At 42.6% G+C, this 17,168-nt stretch overlaps 1 protein-coding gene across 4 annotated transcripts; it reads right to left on the bottom strand.

Moving 5' to 3' along the window:
- Positions 1 to 1,447: 1,447 nt before the first annotated feature.
- gramd1c (GRAM domain containing 1c) lies at positions 1,448 to 15,598 on the bottom strand. 4 transcript variants are annotated; one of them, XM_080751615.1, is made up of 13 exons: positions 15,202 to 15,598; positions 14,219 to 14,337; positions 13,812 to 13,977; positions 13,539 to 13,683; positions 13,290 to 13,433; positions 13,022 to 13,140; positions 12,773 to 12,915; positions 12,559 to 12,662; positions 11,837 to 12,007; positions 11,401 to 11,467; positions 3,626 to 3,745; positions 2,193 to 2,292; positions 1,448 to 1,892 (listed from the first exon to the last, which is right to left on the bottom strand). In XM_080751615.1, exons 2-13 carry the CDS (start codon positions 14,308 to 14,310, stop codon positions 1,821 to 1,823), a joined length of 1,443 nt encoding a protein of 480 aa, XP_080607741.1. In that variant the 5' UTR covers positions 14,311 to 14,337; positions 15,202 to 15,598; the 3' UTR covers positions 1,448 to 1,820. The 4 variants fall into 4 exon arrangements, with proteins under 4 accessions (XP_080607741.1, XP_080607740.1, XP_080607743.1 ...); XM_080751614.1 differs by having other exon boundaries at positions 14,219 to 15,598; XM_080751617.1 differs by having other exon boundaries at positions 13,290 to 13,430; positions 14,219 to 15,598.
- Between the last annotated feature and the right edge of the window lie 1,570 nt (positions 15,599 to 17,168).

Here is a 17,168-nt window from a genome sequence, read left to right as displayed (position 1 = left end):
ACTACCACCGCCTTGATGAATGAGAGGGGGTCATAGGCCTACATTTCTGTAATTACTGTTAACACACTACTTTTTGACAAAGGCCATGATGACGCATACCTATGGATTCCTATTGCGATTATATTTCAATTCATTGATAAAGACATGAAGTAGCATTTAATTGAAGTCAGTGACTGCTTACGTGTGCACGCCACGGCGGAACACATGCAATTTGATTTACACCCATCACAGCTCAAAGCTGAATGATTGTCTGGACTCTGGATCGAAGCCTCTAGACATATAACAAGTGTTGACTTGATAGATAGACCAATACATTTCTCTGTGTTGGTCTGCATAGACCATAGACCAATGATCCCCCTTATGATCTTATTCAATTAAATCTTAACTTAAAGAAACTAAAAGCACACACAAAACTATCCTGCAAAAACACCGTTTATTGAAAGCAACTAACTATGCATTACAAACGAATGTACAGAATAAACAAACTTAATGAAAGAATGCCCCAACAGTGATGGTAACAAAAAGTATAAATATAATAAGGTGCAACCATGAGTGAAAACTGTGCATAGTCAGTGTCTAACAATTTCTTGTTCAAAATTCTGTGAGAAAAAAACCCATGGCAAAATATTCCTTAAGTTATTGTAATTAAAATAATAAAAAAACATATTTTTCTGATCTTAAAACATCAAAGCCATTTTAAAAATTTAAATGTTACTCATGTCTGTGTGTAATCGTTTACCATAGTACACACTGGGTAGTTGTTGAAAAATCAATGGTTACGCGTATGGCACACTTTCACGAGAATAAAAAAGTATCCTAAAAGGTACATGTTTACAGTACACTACATTTGAGGCAGTACAGGCAATTGAGGGGATAAGGTGGAATGATGCAGGACCACCATTTAAAGGGATATTCCACTTTTTGTCATTGTATGGTCTAATCAGGCTTGTATGAACACCCTGAACAGTTTTTAATTTTCTTCATTCAGTATTTAGATATTTGATGTAAATGTTATCTGGCCCTCCAGGCTCAGGGCCTCTCCCCACACACACTCATTGTAAATTCAAACTCCATTTTAACCATGATAGATTCATTAAAAACACCCATTATTTTTTCTGGTGACTCATACTACCCTCCTAATACGTGAGCAGGCCGTGTTTTTTCCATAACGTTTTTCATGTATTTTTAATAATTCTTTGGGAAAATGGAAAACATTAAATACAATACAAATATATAAAAAATACATGAAAAACGTTATGGAAAAAACACGGCCTGCTCACGTATCAGGAGGGTAGTATGAGTCACCAGAAAAAAATAATGGGTGTTTTTAATGAATCTATCATGGTTAAAATGGAGTTTGAATTTACAATGAGTGTGTGTGGGGAGAGGCCCTGAGCCTGGAGGGCCAGATAACATTTACATCAAATATCTAAATATTGAATGAAGAAAATTAAAAACTGTTCAGGGTGTTCATACAAGCCTGATTAGACCATACAATGACAAAAAGTTTTTTTGAAAGTGGAATATCCCTTTAAGATGACATTGATTAAGCCAGCAAAAGTAACTGGCAACAAAGTCCCCACAGAAAATTAAACCCACCGTTCCACATGTTGATGACAACTTTTCCCTCCCCCCCACCACATGCCTAAATGCCCTGGGACCCATAGCCACTAGCAACAGTCTGTCAAGAGGCCTGCCAGGGGCTCATCCCCATGGCAACATCCCTGGGTATAAGAGTCAGTTCAGAGGCAGTTCATTGGTGCAGCCATCGCTGTTACAGGGCTGATGTGTGTTCACTGGTGGTCACCAGGTGGGTACTGTCACTGCAGTGTTGCTGTTCTGTTGTTGGCCGTTGCAAAGTTCTCCTGCAGCAACACCAAAGAACTTCGGAGCTGTTGGAAAAGGATGAGAAATTACTCAGCAAAAATAAGCTTCCTTTTTTCTAATTGAATAGCAACACCAGGAGAGTGAAGATGTACAGTATGAATATGCTAGATAATAGAACTTTTGAAGACTGATGGTCATAATGTTAATTAAACCATCAAAGTGTAGAAATAGGGGTTAAATTAACGCTGAATTTTGCTACACAGCTTTGAGCCGAAGCAAGAAATCACAAAATATCCCAAATAAAATGAAGAAAAGTAGTATGACAAATGCCTTTGATTAATCTTGCAGTGATGTGTCAGACTCACCTGTTCTAAAAGGTTAATGGAATCCTTGAGGACAGCTTTTAATAGTTGCGTCTCCTCTCTGGTCCTCTCTGGCTCTCTCTGCGCAAACTCTGAGGCTAGGCTATGGACGGAGAGATGGAATGATGATCATAAGATATTGATCTCCTGAAGGGGATTCAGGTGTCATAGTAGCAACAGCAATACCAATGCAACACAGAAGAGTATATATCCATAGCCATCAACAGTGAATACCGGTATTAAAACGAAAAGATCTGTCAACAGACCTTCAACAATGAGTATCGGGAGAAATAATGTACAATAGAGGGTATGCGCATGCATAAAGTGAATGGCAAATCGAGTGGCAAAGTGAGTGGCAAAGTGAGTTTAACGTTGTTTAATGTCATTTAATGCAATCAGATAGGACTTTTCTGTTTGGATGTATGGGCTGTCAAGGCCAGAAAGTAGCTTTTTTGCCTCTAAGTAGGCATTCCCACATAACTTCCGGGTATGATAATGATGTCACGCGCATAGTCGCATACCCTCTATACAGAACAGCAAGTCTATGAGTGAATATACTGTAAATACAGTCTCAAATGTTATCCTTAACAGGCATTTGTCAAAGGTCTCCAGTGTACAGAATATCTTTGTAGTCCATGTGGAATAATCAAATTCTTAGTAGTCAATGTGGAATAATCACATAATCACAATGTAATAAGAGGTATTTCTATACCGGCAGGAAATTATTATTTACAGGTAAGAGAGGAATATAGTGCATTTAACAGAGGGACGTGCAGGGCAGAGTGAACTGATCTGAAGGAATGTCATGTGAGATTATGTCACATACTGAGGTTGAGCAGTCTCTTGCAAAGTGGTGGTTTCAACATCTGAGTCATAAGACCAAGAGCTTTTTAAAAGTATGCTGTTTAAAATACCAGACCAACCTCACTGCTCTTCCCTTCTACAGCAGAAAAGATGGAATCAGAGATTAAAAGGACCACTTCACTAATTTTCAACCTACAGTATCTTCGTATAATTTCTCCAATGTTCATTGATAAAGGCAAGTCCACACCAATGCAACTCCTTACAACATTTAACTACTTGGTCTGGCCTCAAGATGGCACTGCCGCTCTTTGTCTATGGTGGGCTGTGGTGTGTGGACAGTTACAAACTCCAGATCATTGGTAGCCAGATAGGTAATTTCTATTTCAGAATGGTAACTTTTTCCAGAAGAGAAAGGCTACATTTTCTATTAGCTTAAGATGGACATCAATGATGTCATTGGTAGGCAGGTTTCTGAACCATCCAGACAGACATTGTGCCATCTTATAATGAGCATTAGGGCTGAGGACCAATTAACGTTGAGATGTGTGGGGCAGTATTGTTATGACAGCACATTTCTTTGCCTCGGACCACATTCAGATTCTGATGTCAATGCAAGAGGCAGATAATCTGACCTAGCGTCGTGCTTCTCCCTCAGTCGTTGCTTGGTGCTCAGGTACATGCGGTGAGCCACGTCTTCCATTGCCCCGAGCTTGAAGAATAAGCCCAGATTAAGCAATGTCAGAATCAGCAGGCTGTGTGGAAAAATTAGAGGAAGCACTGGGTTTAAATACACACACTTGCATGTACACACATATACACAGGTAAAGAGCTGGTAGTGGCTACCAATTGAAAATAAACTCAAGAAAAGTGAAGACCTTTGTGTGCACTCTAATTTAAAAACTAAAAATACCTAAAAACAATACAAATTTAAATCCAGAAAGTATGAAACTAACTAATCAGAACTTTTATCTTCATAAAATTGTCAGTATGCCGCCTATTATTATTACTAGAAGCTCGGCCGCCCGAAGCCGAGGGTCTAGTCGGGGACCGGCCTACACAGGAACGATGTAAATAGGGAATGAATGCTCCACCCTTTAAATCAAACCCCATTATACCTGTTGTCATAGGACCCGTTTTGGCCATCTGTTTGCCTGTGTCCATTTATGCCCATCTGTGTGTGCATTTATGCCCATATATGGAGCTATCTGTGTCTGTGATATATGGACATCTCTGTATGTGTCTGGGTGTGTCCGTTTTATGCCCGTATATGGAGATCTCTGTGTCTGTCTGTGTCCATTTATGCCCATTATCCTAAAGGAGTTCGCTATAAACAATGTTGTCAGTAATGCCCTTGTCATTATCCACAATGAAAACTTTTACAGCGCTGGCTCTCTTTCCTCTAGAGAAGGCTGTGTAGAGTTGGCCATGAGCGAACACAGGTTTAGGCAAGTAGATGCCAACTCGTTCATTCTCTTGGCCCTGACCCTTATTGATTGTAACAGAGAATGCTAAGCGGATAGGGAACTGTCGTCTAATGAAGGTGAAGGGAAGCTCACCTCTGTCATAGTGAGGTATTCTTGGTAGGAAGATTGTTTCACCCCTGTTTGTGCCTACTGCAATCTCACACTCAATGACTCTGTCCATCATTTGCATTACCACCATTCTGGTGCCATTCTTGAGAGTGCGGTCAGGACCTGATTGCAGGTTTCTAAGCAGCATGACTGGTGCGCCTACTTTCAATTTGAGGTTATGATCAGGGATTCCAGAGGGTGTCAGTGAATTGAGTAATTCCACAGTCACGTAATCCTTGTGGTCGTCCTCCTGAATTGAGTCGGCTGAAAGGTAGACTCTCTCTTCTGTAGGTAAGTCAGCCAAGCATATGTTGTTGATTTCTCGGATGTCATTGTTCAGAGGAGTGTATACAGTGCCTTTGAGAAGGTTGTCTTTGTTGATACATCCATTTTGCAGGTCAGGAAAGGTGTAAGAAATCAGAGTATTCAGATCCTTAACCAAGTGTTGTGGTGGAATTCGGATTTGAACTTCTGTGTCCTCGTGAGGGAGTTTTCCGTCCCCTAAAGCAAGAAGATAGTTGGAGAAGTCCCTTTCAGCTGTTTCCGTCCTCATGTTGATGTTAAGCTTGTGGTGCTTCATGAGAGGATACAGTGGTGACATCTGGATGCATGCTGTAACTATCTGGGCTCTGCTTGCTCTTTTAATAACAGGGAGTGTCTGCCTAGGGTCTCCACCCAGAAGGACAGTTTTGCCACCCCAAGGTTGTTGTGAGTGCATGAGGTCCCTCAGTGTTCTTTCCACACACTCAACATTAAATCGGTTAACACTGAATATCTCGTCCCAGATTATCAAGTTGCTCTCTTTGATGAGCCTAGCCAGGGAGGACTCGGCGTTGATGGCACAGACAGAGTCTTCAAAAATGGGGATTGGGATCTTAAATCTTGAATGAGCTGTCCTACCACCCTCCAGGTTCTGTGCCGCTAAGCCTGTGCTGCCCACACACAGTACAATGCCATTCTCTGCGCGAATCTTAGCTGCAATTGCCTTAAAGGTAAAGGTTTTGCCATAACCTGCTGGGGAGTTTAGAATGAACTGCCGTGTGATGGTTTCTTCTTTTGGTGCATGTACTGCCTGATAGACAGCTTCGTAGAGTGCCATTTGTTCTCCATTGAGCTTAGGAGCAAGTGACTTTACAATTTGTTCTTGCTGTGTTATGTTGAATTTTTCAGATCTGAAGATTTGTGTCAGTTTTTCCTGCTCAGTTAGTGGTCTTGGCTGTGGCATATCATTGTGTTTGGATAGACTACCTCCCATTTGCGAGAGCTCGTTTTCAATTGCAAGTAGTACCTGATTGTGTATAAATGTTGTGTCTACTGCATCTGTAGGGCACCTCTGTGCAGTGGCCTCCTCATGGACAAAGTCTTCACTAAGCTGTTCAAAGAATCTTTCAAACAGATCTTTGGGCTCTGAAGGTTGACAGTAGTGGAGGATGATGGCAAAGGTTTCTCTTACTTTCCTTGAGGAAGCGTAGCTTGAGACGTCACGCATGGCGGTAATCCATTCTCCATCGTCCTGAAGCAAGCCCATGGCTAGAGCAGTGTCTTTGAAAGTGTCATAGTGGTTGCCGTTATATACCTTAAGGTCATCATAGGTCTGTGGTCCTCTGATATGTCCTAGGAGCAGTTTCAAGTAGAATCTTTCTCCTTGGAGCACTGATACATTGGACATCCTGCCTATTGTACTTGGAAGTTCTGCATCCTTGAGTTGGCGGACTCTTTTTTGCCACATGTGGTCCTTTGCATCCCATTTGTAATGTTCTGGAATCTGCATGTAAAGATATTGCCTTGCGTCAGGGTCCCTGCTGTTTAGTTGGAAGAAGGCAAGCAATGTAGTTGGTTTGGCTGCCGCTAGGGCCTCCTGTGCATAGCCTTCTCTGAAGATTATGCTCTGCTGGCCATCTGTGTGGATAGCGAGATTGGTGACAGCAGGGACTCTGTCCTGGATCTTGTATTCCATTGTTCTCCAGTGTGCATCATGAGCATCAATGGTTCTGGCATTGATGAATCTGGAGATCTCATCCCTGTCTTCAATATCGAGAGTGCCAACATCAACTCCTTTATGGACGTATTTGTACAGGTACTTGATGGTACGGAAGGAGCCAACAAATTCAACATTGATGTGGCATTTATATTTAAGTAGGACCCAAGCGTTGTAAGGAACGACCCACCTGCTGTCAAACAGAAAGTCATTCTTCTTATGGGTGTGACCGACAATGGGCCGTCTGTACTCTGGGTAGCCATGACCATCATGAGGCAGTCGTGTGTTGGCACAGAAGTTTTTAGGGAATTTCTTAGTACAGATACCATTGACCATGCAGGGGCTGTTAGGGTAGGCCGGGCCACAGGGTCCATGTAGCATGAATCGACACACCAGCTCATACAGCTCTGGCTCCTTTTGTTTGTCAGGTATGTCTGCTCTAATTATTTGATCAATGTCAGCGACAGTCAAAATCTCATGTAGGAGTAGCAGTATGTGGGCATGTTTCAGTCCTCTCATCTGTCCTTCAATAGTGTGTATTCTAGCCTTCATCTTCCCAAAGACGCCGAGCTTTGTGTCGTGGAGGAGCTCATCCAAACTCCTTTTGAAAACTTTGTTAACAATGTCTGGTCTGTCAGTGGGCTGCTGTCCTGGAAAGATGTTACTCAGTACACCTTCACTCCTTGCGTTTGACGTCATGGTAATGAAGAGGTCAAACCTTCTATATCTGGCTGCTATGGCAAGGGCATCTTGAAAGCGCTTGAATTGGTATCTGGGGCTACCAGTGTGTGAGCCTGGAAGAATTATCTGTTGACCAATCCTGGTGGCCTCAGTCTGTCCTGGCTGTGCTTGCTGTGCAGTTAGGGCATAATCCAGACCTGAATACTGGTGGGCCCTGTACTTGTCTTGTTGTTCCCTACTCCTGTAGAATTTCATCCGGCAACTTTCAATTTTGGAGTATTGATCACAGAAGTATTCTTGAGTAAGTCTCCCTGACTTCAGAAGGGTGTTGAAAGAATTAGTTCTTTGTTGTAGATGGAATCTGAAGAACTCCTGAAGAGTGACTTTGCCTCTGGCTGAATTTGCATTAACCTTGAGGATGGGATTGTCGATGCTGAAGCCAGCATCTCCATATGGCAAGATCAAGGGATAGGCAGCTGGGTCATACATAGGGTGGAGTGAATTGATATGTGTAGTTTGTCTGTGATTAGGTGCATCAGCTGGAGTTCTGTACAGAACAATGTCTCGAGGTTGTGTCTGGTCTCCTGGTGCAAAAATAACAACGTCAGGGACATCAGGGTTAAGATGTTTTTTCTTAGCTCCCTGTGAGCTTTTGGACTTGAACACCATTTTCAGGTCCTGAGTTGGATTTGCATTGAACATCTCGGCTCCGGTTTTAAAGAATCTTACTAAAGGGTTAACTGTCTTTAACTCATTTTGAATGAGGGTCAGAGTGTGTTCCTTAATAAGTCCATCTCCCTTAGCCTGATGAAGGCGGTTCTTAATTTCATTGTCTTGATCAAATACAAAGATTTGTGAGAATTTGGGTTTGTTAGTGCTGTCAGGAAAGATCGCTGAGGGAGTGATGTGGTACATTTGGCCACTCATCTTAAACGGTTTAATTCCTTTTTTGAACTCCATGATCCTACCAGACACATGCTTTGAAGCCATAGAGACTAAGCCATTATACTGTCTGATGTTGTCCATAAATTGCCTGGACTGTGGTGAGGTTCTGTCAAACAGATCTTTAAGTGCAGGAGGGGGGTCCTTGAATGGCTGAAGTTGTATTTTTCCATAATTGCAACAGGCACCGAAGGTTTTATTTGCGCCAGAAGGTTTGGATGTTTCCCAGGGGAACATTTCAGCCTTGCATGAAATGCAGATGCAATCCATTGCAGGTATTTGAAAGACAACTATTTCTGTGAGTTGTTGTGGCAGTGTCCACGCTCTTCTAAAGTTTTTTACCTTTTGTGTTCTTCTTTGTGATGTATAGCGTCGTTTGTTGGTGGCGGGTGTCCAGCTGTCACTGGGGTTAGCTGTTGCCATGGTCACATCCAATGACAGGGTGTGGCTGTCTCCCGGCTGACTCTCCCGATCAGGGTTATCTGTTGTTGCTGCTGCAGCTGCAGCTGCTCGACGCGCACGATGCATTTTGGCATTGTGTGTCCTCTTGCTCAATGAGGTTTTTCTGCATGGTTCCATGCGTAGTTTTTTGGTGGGGGGTGTCCAGCTGTCACTGAGGTTTCCAGGCTGACTGTCTTGATCAGGGTTATCTGTTGCTGCATCTGCAGCTGCTCGACGCGCACGATGCATTTTGGCATTGTGTGTCCTCTTGCTCAATGAGGTTTTTCTGCGTGGTTCCATGCGTCGTTTTTTGGTGGCGGGTGTCCAGCTGTCACTGGGGTTTGCTGTTGCCATGGTCACATCCAATGACAGGGTGTGGCTGTTTCCCGGCTGACTGTCCCGATCAGGGTTATCTGTTGTTGCTGCTGTTGCAGCAGCTGCATTGAGTGTCCTCTTATGGTGGGTTCATCTATTTTATAGATGAACCCGTCATCATCTGTGTACGGTCTGATGTCATACTGAGGTCAGCACGTTGATGTTTCCATATATGGACACTCAGAGAGATTTTGTGTTGACTCATCTAGCGTATGTGATGTCAGAGCCTTTTATGAAGTGATGTCACAATGAGTCAGCGCTTGCTCCGAAACAGCCCGATGTCAGTCATCTCCGCATACGGAGATTCCAAACCTTTTGCGTTAGTTCCGGAAAACCGCATATCGGGTCGGGTCGAAGCCTAGCTAAGAACGTAGGCAAAGGTCTGAGCTATCTGCGTGCGAAATTGTGTTTCAGACACAGTGCCGGTTCCCCCTTTGATGCAAACCCCATTATACCTGTTGTCATAGTTTTATGCCCATATATGGATATCTCTGTATCTGGTTGTCTGTGTCCCTTTATGCCCATAATGGAGATCTCTGTATCTGTCTGTGCCTTCGACTGTGTTGCAGACACAGTGCCGGTTCCCCCTTTAATGCAAACCCCATTATACCTGTTGTCATTGGACCCGTTTTGACTTTATTATGGAGATCTCTGGATCTGTCTGTCTGTTTCCCTTTCATGCCCATATATGGGGATCTATGTATCTGTTTGTATGTGTCCTTTTATGCCCATATATGGCATATATCTCTGTCGCTTTTTGTTTGTTTCTTCTTTAAGCAGAATATGCAGCCTGCATAAATCTGCATCATTCAAGTCATCATCCCAGTCCCACGCTTTGTTGCTCTTTTCTTTTTTGTAGCGGGAGAGTTCAGCTTGAGTTTTTTTGGAGAACTTGTTTTTTGTTGGTCTTGTGCTGTTGATTTAGCTTGTCTTATGTTTGTCTCCCCCGTCTGCACCTCATCCAACTCAGATCTTGACTGATCCTTGTTTTCTTCAGTAAAAGCAGCACAGTTAATTAATTCTTCATCACCGATCTCATCAAAAAAACTGTCTCCTCCTCTGTCTGCTCCTCCTGTCTTCCCACCAGATGTTGACTGTTCCATCTGCTCCCCAGGAACACTGTCTCCTCCTCCGTCTGCTCCTCCTGTCTGGCCAACAGATGTTGACTGTCCCATCTGATCCCCAGCAACAGCCTTATTAGCTTTCCATTTCGCATCCCAATCGAGTTTTGTAATTCTTTGGTTCATTTTTCTTTTTTCCTGCTCCAGTTTTTGTATATAAAGAAGGACTTGAGTCGATGTCTTGAAGGCCTGCTCCTGCAATTCCTTCCGGCTTTCCATGAACTTGCACTGATAATTTAGAAGTACCAAGTTGTTACGAATTATTTCTCCTTCACCGGGGTTTAGCTTTGGTAGCTTTTCTGGAGTACTCATTTTTTTGAGAGCTGCTTATAGACTATATGCAGAGGTCTGTCAAGAGTGCTGGACTTAGCTTAGAAACCGGCTTATATACTTTCATCTGACACGTATGCCACGTGATGTCAGAGCCCTTTATGATGTGATGTCACAATGAGTCAGCGCTTGCGCGAGAAGTCTCTGCCTGTGTCCCTTTTATGCCCATATACGGAGATATCTGTTGGGTGTCGGGTCGAGTCAGAGCGAAATTTGGAGTCTGTAGCACCAACCATGTGTTTTCAGGGCTCTCCCGCTAATTCCCCTGAACCCAACCGCTCTGAAGAGCACCCTGAACTTTGCTCACCTCGGAGTGAGAGGAAGAAAGACTATAGTTTATGCCACACTCAGAGATTTTTTGTTGACTCATCTAGCGTATGTGATGTCAGAGCCTTTTATGAAGTGATGTCACAATGAGTCAGCGCTTGCTCCGGAACAGCCCGATGTCAGTCATCTCCGCATACGGAGATTCCAAACCTTTCGTGCCGGATCCGAAAAACTGTGTATCGGGTCGGGTCGAGGCCTAGCTAAGATCGTAGGCAAAGGTCTGAGCTATCTGTGTGCGAAATTTGGAGTCTGTAGCACCAACCATGTGCTGTCAGGGCTCATCCATGCGATTCGGGCCATTCGGATTCGGTGTCCATTGGCTTCAATTAGTAGTCAGGACTCCGCATATGGAGATTCCGAACCTTTCGCGTTGGTTCCGGAAAACCGCATATCGGGTCGGGTCGAGGCCTAGCTAAGATCGTAGGCAAAGGTCTGAGCTATCTGCGTGCGAAATTTGGAGTCTGTAGCACCAACCATGTGCTGTCAGGGCTCATCCATGCGATTCGGCCCAATTCGGCCTCGGCTTCAATTATTAGTCACGATTATTGTAATATAATTACATTCTTATGTGCAATATTTCTTAACGTATAACGCATATATATTAAAAGTTCACAACTGACATTAGCAGGCTGTTGACTTACATGACACTCATCCCAGCCACTATGGTAGTGATGTTCCACTTGCATGGGCCTTTGATTTCTATAGGGCCTGTAACACAAAAAGACCAGTTAAGGATGGATGGATTTCACAATGAAAGTCATGAAAACTTTGTTCATTTAATTGTAGTTTCAATCAGTCTCTTGGATTTTACATTCCAGTCAGTTGTATGTATCCTTTTTGCAAATCGAGTATATGAAAAAAATTGACCGGTCAATCTCGAGGGCCATTTTGGAGCAATTTCAAAACAGAGACAAAAACATCCAATCATATTGACTGCCTTGGAAATGGATAAGTAGATCTCAAGTCTGGTAAGGTTGCTCATCCCTGTACTTAACTATGGCATTTGAGGATGGAATCACCTGTCGCACCCGAATTCAGATGTACATGTAACAGAGAAGCATTAAATCATCACTGTACCAATGTCTGCCTCTCTGTGTTGTTCCAAGTCCGGCCCATACTGCTTAGTGGGCTTCATGTGCTCCTGCATCGTCCTGCTGTATGTCCGCCTCCTCCTGCGCAGCCCGCCCATCTTCCCAGAGTCTCCGCCCCCTTGGTTCATCTCCGCTTCCTCCTCCAGTAGTTCAGATTCTGTTACCATAGCATCCCATGCACAGGGGGCACAGAGTCAGTATCATGGCCTCACAACATCACAAGGACAGGTGGCATTGGAGTAAGTCAGATAAAAAAAAAAACAGAGTCCAATGGGGAAAGAATAAACCCATTTCTTTTCAAGGTCCCAAAGACCCCCCCTATATTTAAACTGATGATCTGGCACACTATTCACAAGCCAGGGCTGTTTTCTTACATATATTTAACCTATTAAGACCAGGAAGATGACCAGATGTCATCTTAGATTTAGCTATAGGATAGCAATTTGGTTTATAAAAATAAACAAAATATTTTGTGATGGGCGTTCACAGCCTTAAAAAGGTTTGAGAACAAATGATATAGCAACATAAGTGCATGCTCTGCTCATATACAGGTATAGACAATGCAAATTAATGTTATATATTATTATATAATATATTATATTATATTCAAGTAATTCAACAATCTCCTTGTTGGCAGATGCAGCAGAAGTACAACTGAAGCAAGAAGACAAATACTTGCTAAAACATTGAACAAAGCTTGTTACTCACCCAGGTGCCTAAAATACTCCTCTAGGCCACTCCAAGAGTTCTTTGTGATAAAGGACTTGATCAGACCCCATGGCTGTTTCTTGTACTTCACATCTGTATAGACCCTAACAGAAGCACAAGATAAGCTTCAGTTTTAATTCCATCCATTTAATAATGTACAACACACTTCGCCAAGGCACAACTGAATACATCACAAACACATCCAAAGCATTACCTGAGTCGACACTTGCGCTTTGAGTTGCGTATGATGCAGTAGCGATTTTGAGTGTAGAAGTAGTCGTGGTAGGGAACATCATGGGTGTACACCTCAGCATCCACAAGGTAATACTGACCCTCCCTGGACTCTTTGTACAAGGTCTGAGAGTAGATGGAGTTTAAATAACATACATGGGGCCACAAATGTATTAACACACTCAAACACCTTTATTGACCATTTAACTAGAGCTGCCATATTCATTCACACCTGGTTTTCAGTAGCTGTGGAGTACTTCCCAATCAGAGGATTGTTGATCGTTATAGTGTAATTAATACTCCTCTTCATGTTTCCAGAGGCCTCTCTTTGCCATGGATTTAAGCTTGCATCTGTTAACAAGTACATAGAAAGATTATGAACCAACATTATACGTAATATGATTTCCAAAGCTATAGCAATTGGCAATCAACAGGTTTGGCAATTGGGTGTTGACTTTAGCGAGTTGGGAATGACAACAGAGAGGATCAGCAAGACTTACTGGTGATCTTCCTGACATTCATGAACCTGCGTATGAAGTGAGAGTCAGTGAAGAGCAGCTCAAACATCTTCTCTGCACTGATGTGAAAGACTTTGTTCAGGTAGAGTCTGCCCTGCACCTGGGAGAGACTCACACGGTCCTCTACTAGGAACACAGAACACAAGAGGGAGTGGGAGAAAATAAATAAAATCATACACCTAAATCTGCACCGCAAAACATCATGTTGCAAAGTGATGGTGTAATTCTTACCCTCCTCTGCGCTCTCGGAAGCACTGTGTTCAGAGATACCGTCCAAGTTGGCGTTAAGGTCTAGAGACAGAGAGGAGCGCTTGGACACCCGCTCTGCTGCAAATCGGTGAAGCGAGGGAGCGAGGCTTTGCTGACCGTCATCCTGCTGGGAGACCAACATACACATGCATGTGCACAAAATGCCAAAATGAGTCATGTCACAGACTGAGACACAGAACACTCAAAAGCCACTCAGTTTGACATGGGTACATTTCTCTACATTATTTATCATACCATATTGTTAGCGTTAGTGCTCTGTGAGCCAATGGGAGATGGCATGTCCTCTCCCTGAGGTGTGGAGGCCTCCAGAGGTCCCTGCTGCTCCAAACCAGGTTGACGGTGAGAGGATGTCCGCTCCAACCGCCCCAGGCCGTCCTCCAGACTGGGCCTCATGGTCGGACTACAGAAAGACATCAATGTGTGGTTGGCAATATGGCAATGGTCACGTGTGTTGGTATCCATGTGCTCGCATGTCTTCTAGGCCAGTGGTTCTCAACTTTTTCAGATACCATGTATACACTTATACTGTACTATTTTGGTTGGTTTACTGAAAAAAACAAATAAACAACTGGGGACCCCCCCCCCCCCCCCCCCTGACCCACAGGCTGAGAACCACTGTTCTAGGCTACAAGAATAGTCACCTGGTCTGCGTGGTTGATTCTGCTGATGCCAGTAAGGTTTCCATCTCTTCATGGCTTAGGCCCAGGTCATTGCCATAGTGCTGTTTAACCATCTGCCAAAGCTCCAAGCTAGTCAGAGGCTAAAAGAGAGAAAAGGTATTCAAATACACACAAAAAGTTTCTCACGCAAAATGCTATCCATGCATACTTCTCAAGATATGAAGGCATACTTTAACAGATTAGATAACCAGTACTGTCTTCACAACAAACTTGATAGACCAGTGCACTGTCTGCATGTATAATGTGTGCTCATTTTGTAGTTTCAAGCAAGTGAATAAATACATAATTCAAAGTAGGCCTACAAATAAAAATATGAATAGGCTCATCTCGATCTCCATGACACAATTTTATCAAAACGCAATGCTGTATCCTTTTAATTCCTTTCAAGTCAATTCAATTTATTTGATTGCAGGTGTAACGCATTAACGCAATGACATTTATTTTTGCAAGACTTCAATGCACAAATAGATAAAAGAAGGAATACACACCAGAATAATTTAGGAGAAATTAAAAAAGGTTACAATGGTGGTCTACAAGTCAAATTATGGAATTTAGCAGACGCCCATATCCAGCAACGTGCAAAGTGCAACCAGAGTAGGCTACATGAGCCCTTGTCAACAAACGCTAGGCTAAATGATGGTCATGTAATTAGACTAGAGTGCACAGAACACAATTAAGCGCTAGTAACTAGGATACCAAGTAAACATCAAACCTAGCATCTGTCAGCTTAAACCTATCCCTAGGAAACCATATCTATAACATGAACAAGTAACCAAGAAACAGCTGAACAATATTATAACCAGCATGATCATCTTCTATAGAAAAAACTAAAGTCGACAATATTATTTCGAAACCAAATGTAAGACAAAACTAGACGCGTTTTCCCACTTCAAGCACTACTGGAGCGGAATTCCTAACATTGTTAAAACAAGAGGATACCAGACCTTCGCGGTGGACGTCTCTCTCTTTATCAAAAGTTGTACATTTGACAACAGGTAGGTTTATGGACTGTGATCCGTGCGCTCGGCGTTCAGGAAGTACCCGTCCCACAACTACTGTAGAAAAATTACACGCCGCCCAGTCTCTATACCGAAATATGTAAACAAAAGGCCTAACTTAGATTATTTAAAGCGAGTTTCGATTCGTCTTGTTTTGTTTTGAGTTGACAGCGCAGCTCTAGGTCATAAAGTTTCAATGTAAATCCAGCCGCTGGAAGAAGAGCGTTCGTTCTCGCCTCGGTAGGATCAGAGCAGGTAGCCTCTGTATGCAAATGATCCCTGTAGGCTGTAGCCACACCTGGTGGGGTCAATGAACCTTTGACAATAGTGTTTTCATTGAGCTCAGCTGTTTGTGCTTCAAGTTTAGTTCAGAGTAGACCCCTGGAGAGGCTCAGACCCCCAGAGGTAGCAGGTAGCACAGTGGCTGAGCATGTTATCAGCAGTGGTGTAAAGTAACTAAGTACAATTACTTACTTACGGTACTTATGTACAATTGTTTTGGTATTTGCACTTTGAGTATTTCCAATTTCCAATACTTTTACTTCTACTCCACCACATCTCGGATCCAAATAGGCCTATTGTACTTTTACTCCACTACATTTATTAGAAAACTTTAGTTACTTTGCACTGTTTGCAGATGTAGGCTAAAAACATACATAAACCACTTTAGCCCTATTTTATACTATTTTATAGACCTACTATGGCTATTTGAAAATAGCAGATCTATCATCTACAAGCTCACAATACACTACGCGTTGAGCTTATAGATATGCTATTTTCAAACATTTTGTACTTTTACTTTTGGTACTTTAAGTCAACACTTTCATACCTTTACTCAAGTAGACCCTACAGTTTGAATTCCAGACTTTTACTGGTTATCGGCCATTTAAGATATTCAAATAGAGTCATTCAAATATAGAGTATACATTGGGATTACATTGGGAACATGAGTATATAAATAAGTCATTCAAGTATGTACAGTACATTGGGAATGGGCTACATTGGGAACATGAATATGCTTGATTTGGAAGAATAAGCAATAGATAATTTGAAGGCAATCCAGTCACTAAATGCTAAACTTTGCCCTACTTTCAATAGCGAAACAGAATAAACCCAATGGATGACACCGTTATTGTACTCTGGACCGATGAGATAAGTGCTGTGTGACAGGGTAAAGTCATGGACCTGGCTTGTGAACTGGGGGAGAGCTTATTCAGTTTGTCTAACAATCAGTCATTTTAAAACCTCAGAACAACAGATAAACAGACAAACTCATAATGAGTTAGTGGATCACAGTGTTACTGTGTGTGCAAATGTCTGGAGATGTGTTCCTAGTCATGTAACTGAGACATGCAGTTGCTAATTTCTACATTAGTTAACATTGAACCTAGAATGTATTTCTGACTGATATAGTGACTGATAGTGGTCACGGGTGGGGAGGCTTGGTGCTGAACTAGGGCTTTACCTTATCCATGAGTGTATTTTGCCACATGCGGAAAATAGCCTGGTAGCTTTTCTCCCTTGCTGAGAATGATGTGAAGAAAAGCTGAGGGTGAAAATGGAAAGTTATTAAAAAAAAGACAGTAATTGATTGCAGGGTTTTGTTTATTAATGACCACTTCACCAATTTTCAACCTATCTTCATATACATAAACAATCTTCACTATCTTGTTTTTCTTCTGTCTATTCAATCTGTGTCTCAGAGGGTTAACCTGCCTACCAGGTTTTTATTCAGCATGCCAACCTTCCAGGAAAAGTAAGGCTGTCGTTTCTGTATCCATGATGTCATTGGCACAATTTGGCAGACACGTTTCTGAACTGTCCATAGCCAACCAATGAGACACAGCGAGTACACGGAAATTGTGCCATCTTATTGGGCATCACTGCATATGAAGATAAGGTTGAAAGGGTCT

The sequence above is a fragment of the Nannobrachium achirus genome (assembly GCF_963921795.1).
Source record: "Nannobrachium achirus genome assembly, chromosome: 21".
Lineage (NCBI taxonomy): Eukaryota > Metazoa > Chordata > Actinopteri > Myctophiformes > Myctophidae > Nannobrachium > Nannobrachium achirus.
The sequence above is the reverse complement of the archived record's forward strand: the minus strand, read 5'-3'. Positions and strand labels throughout refer to the sequence as shown.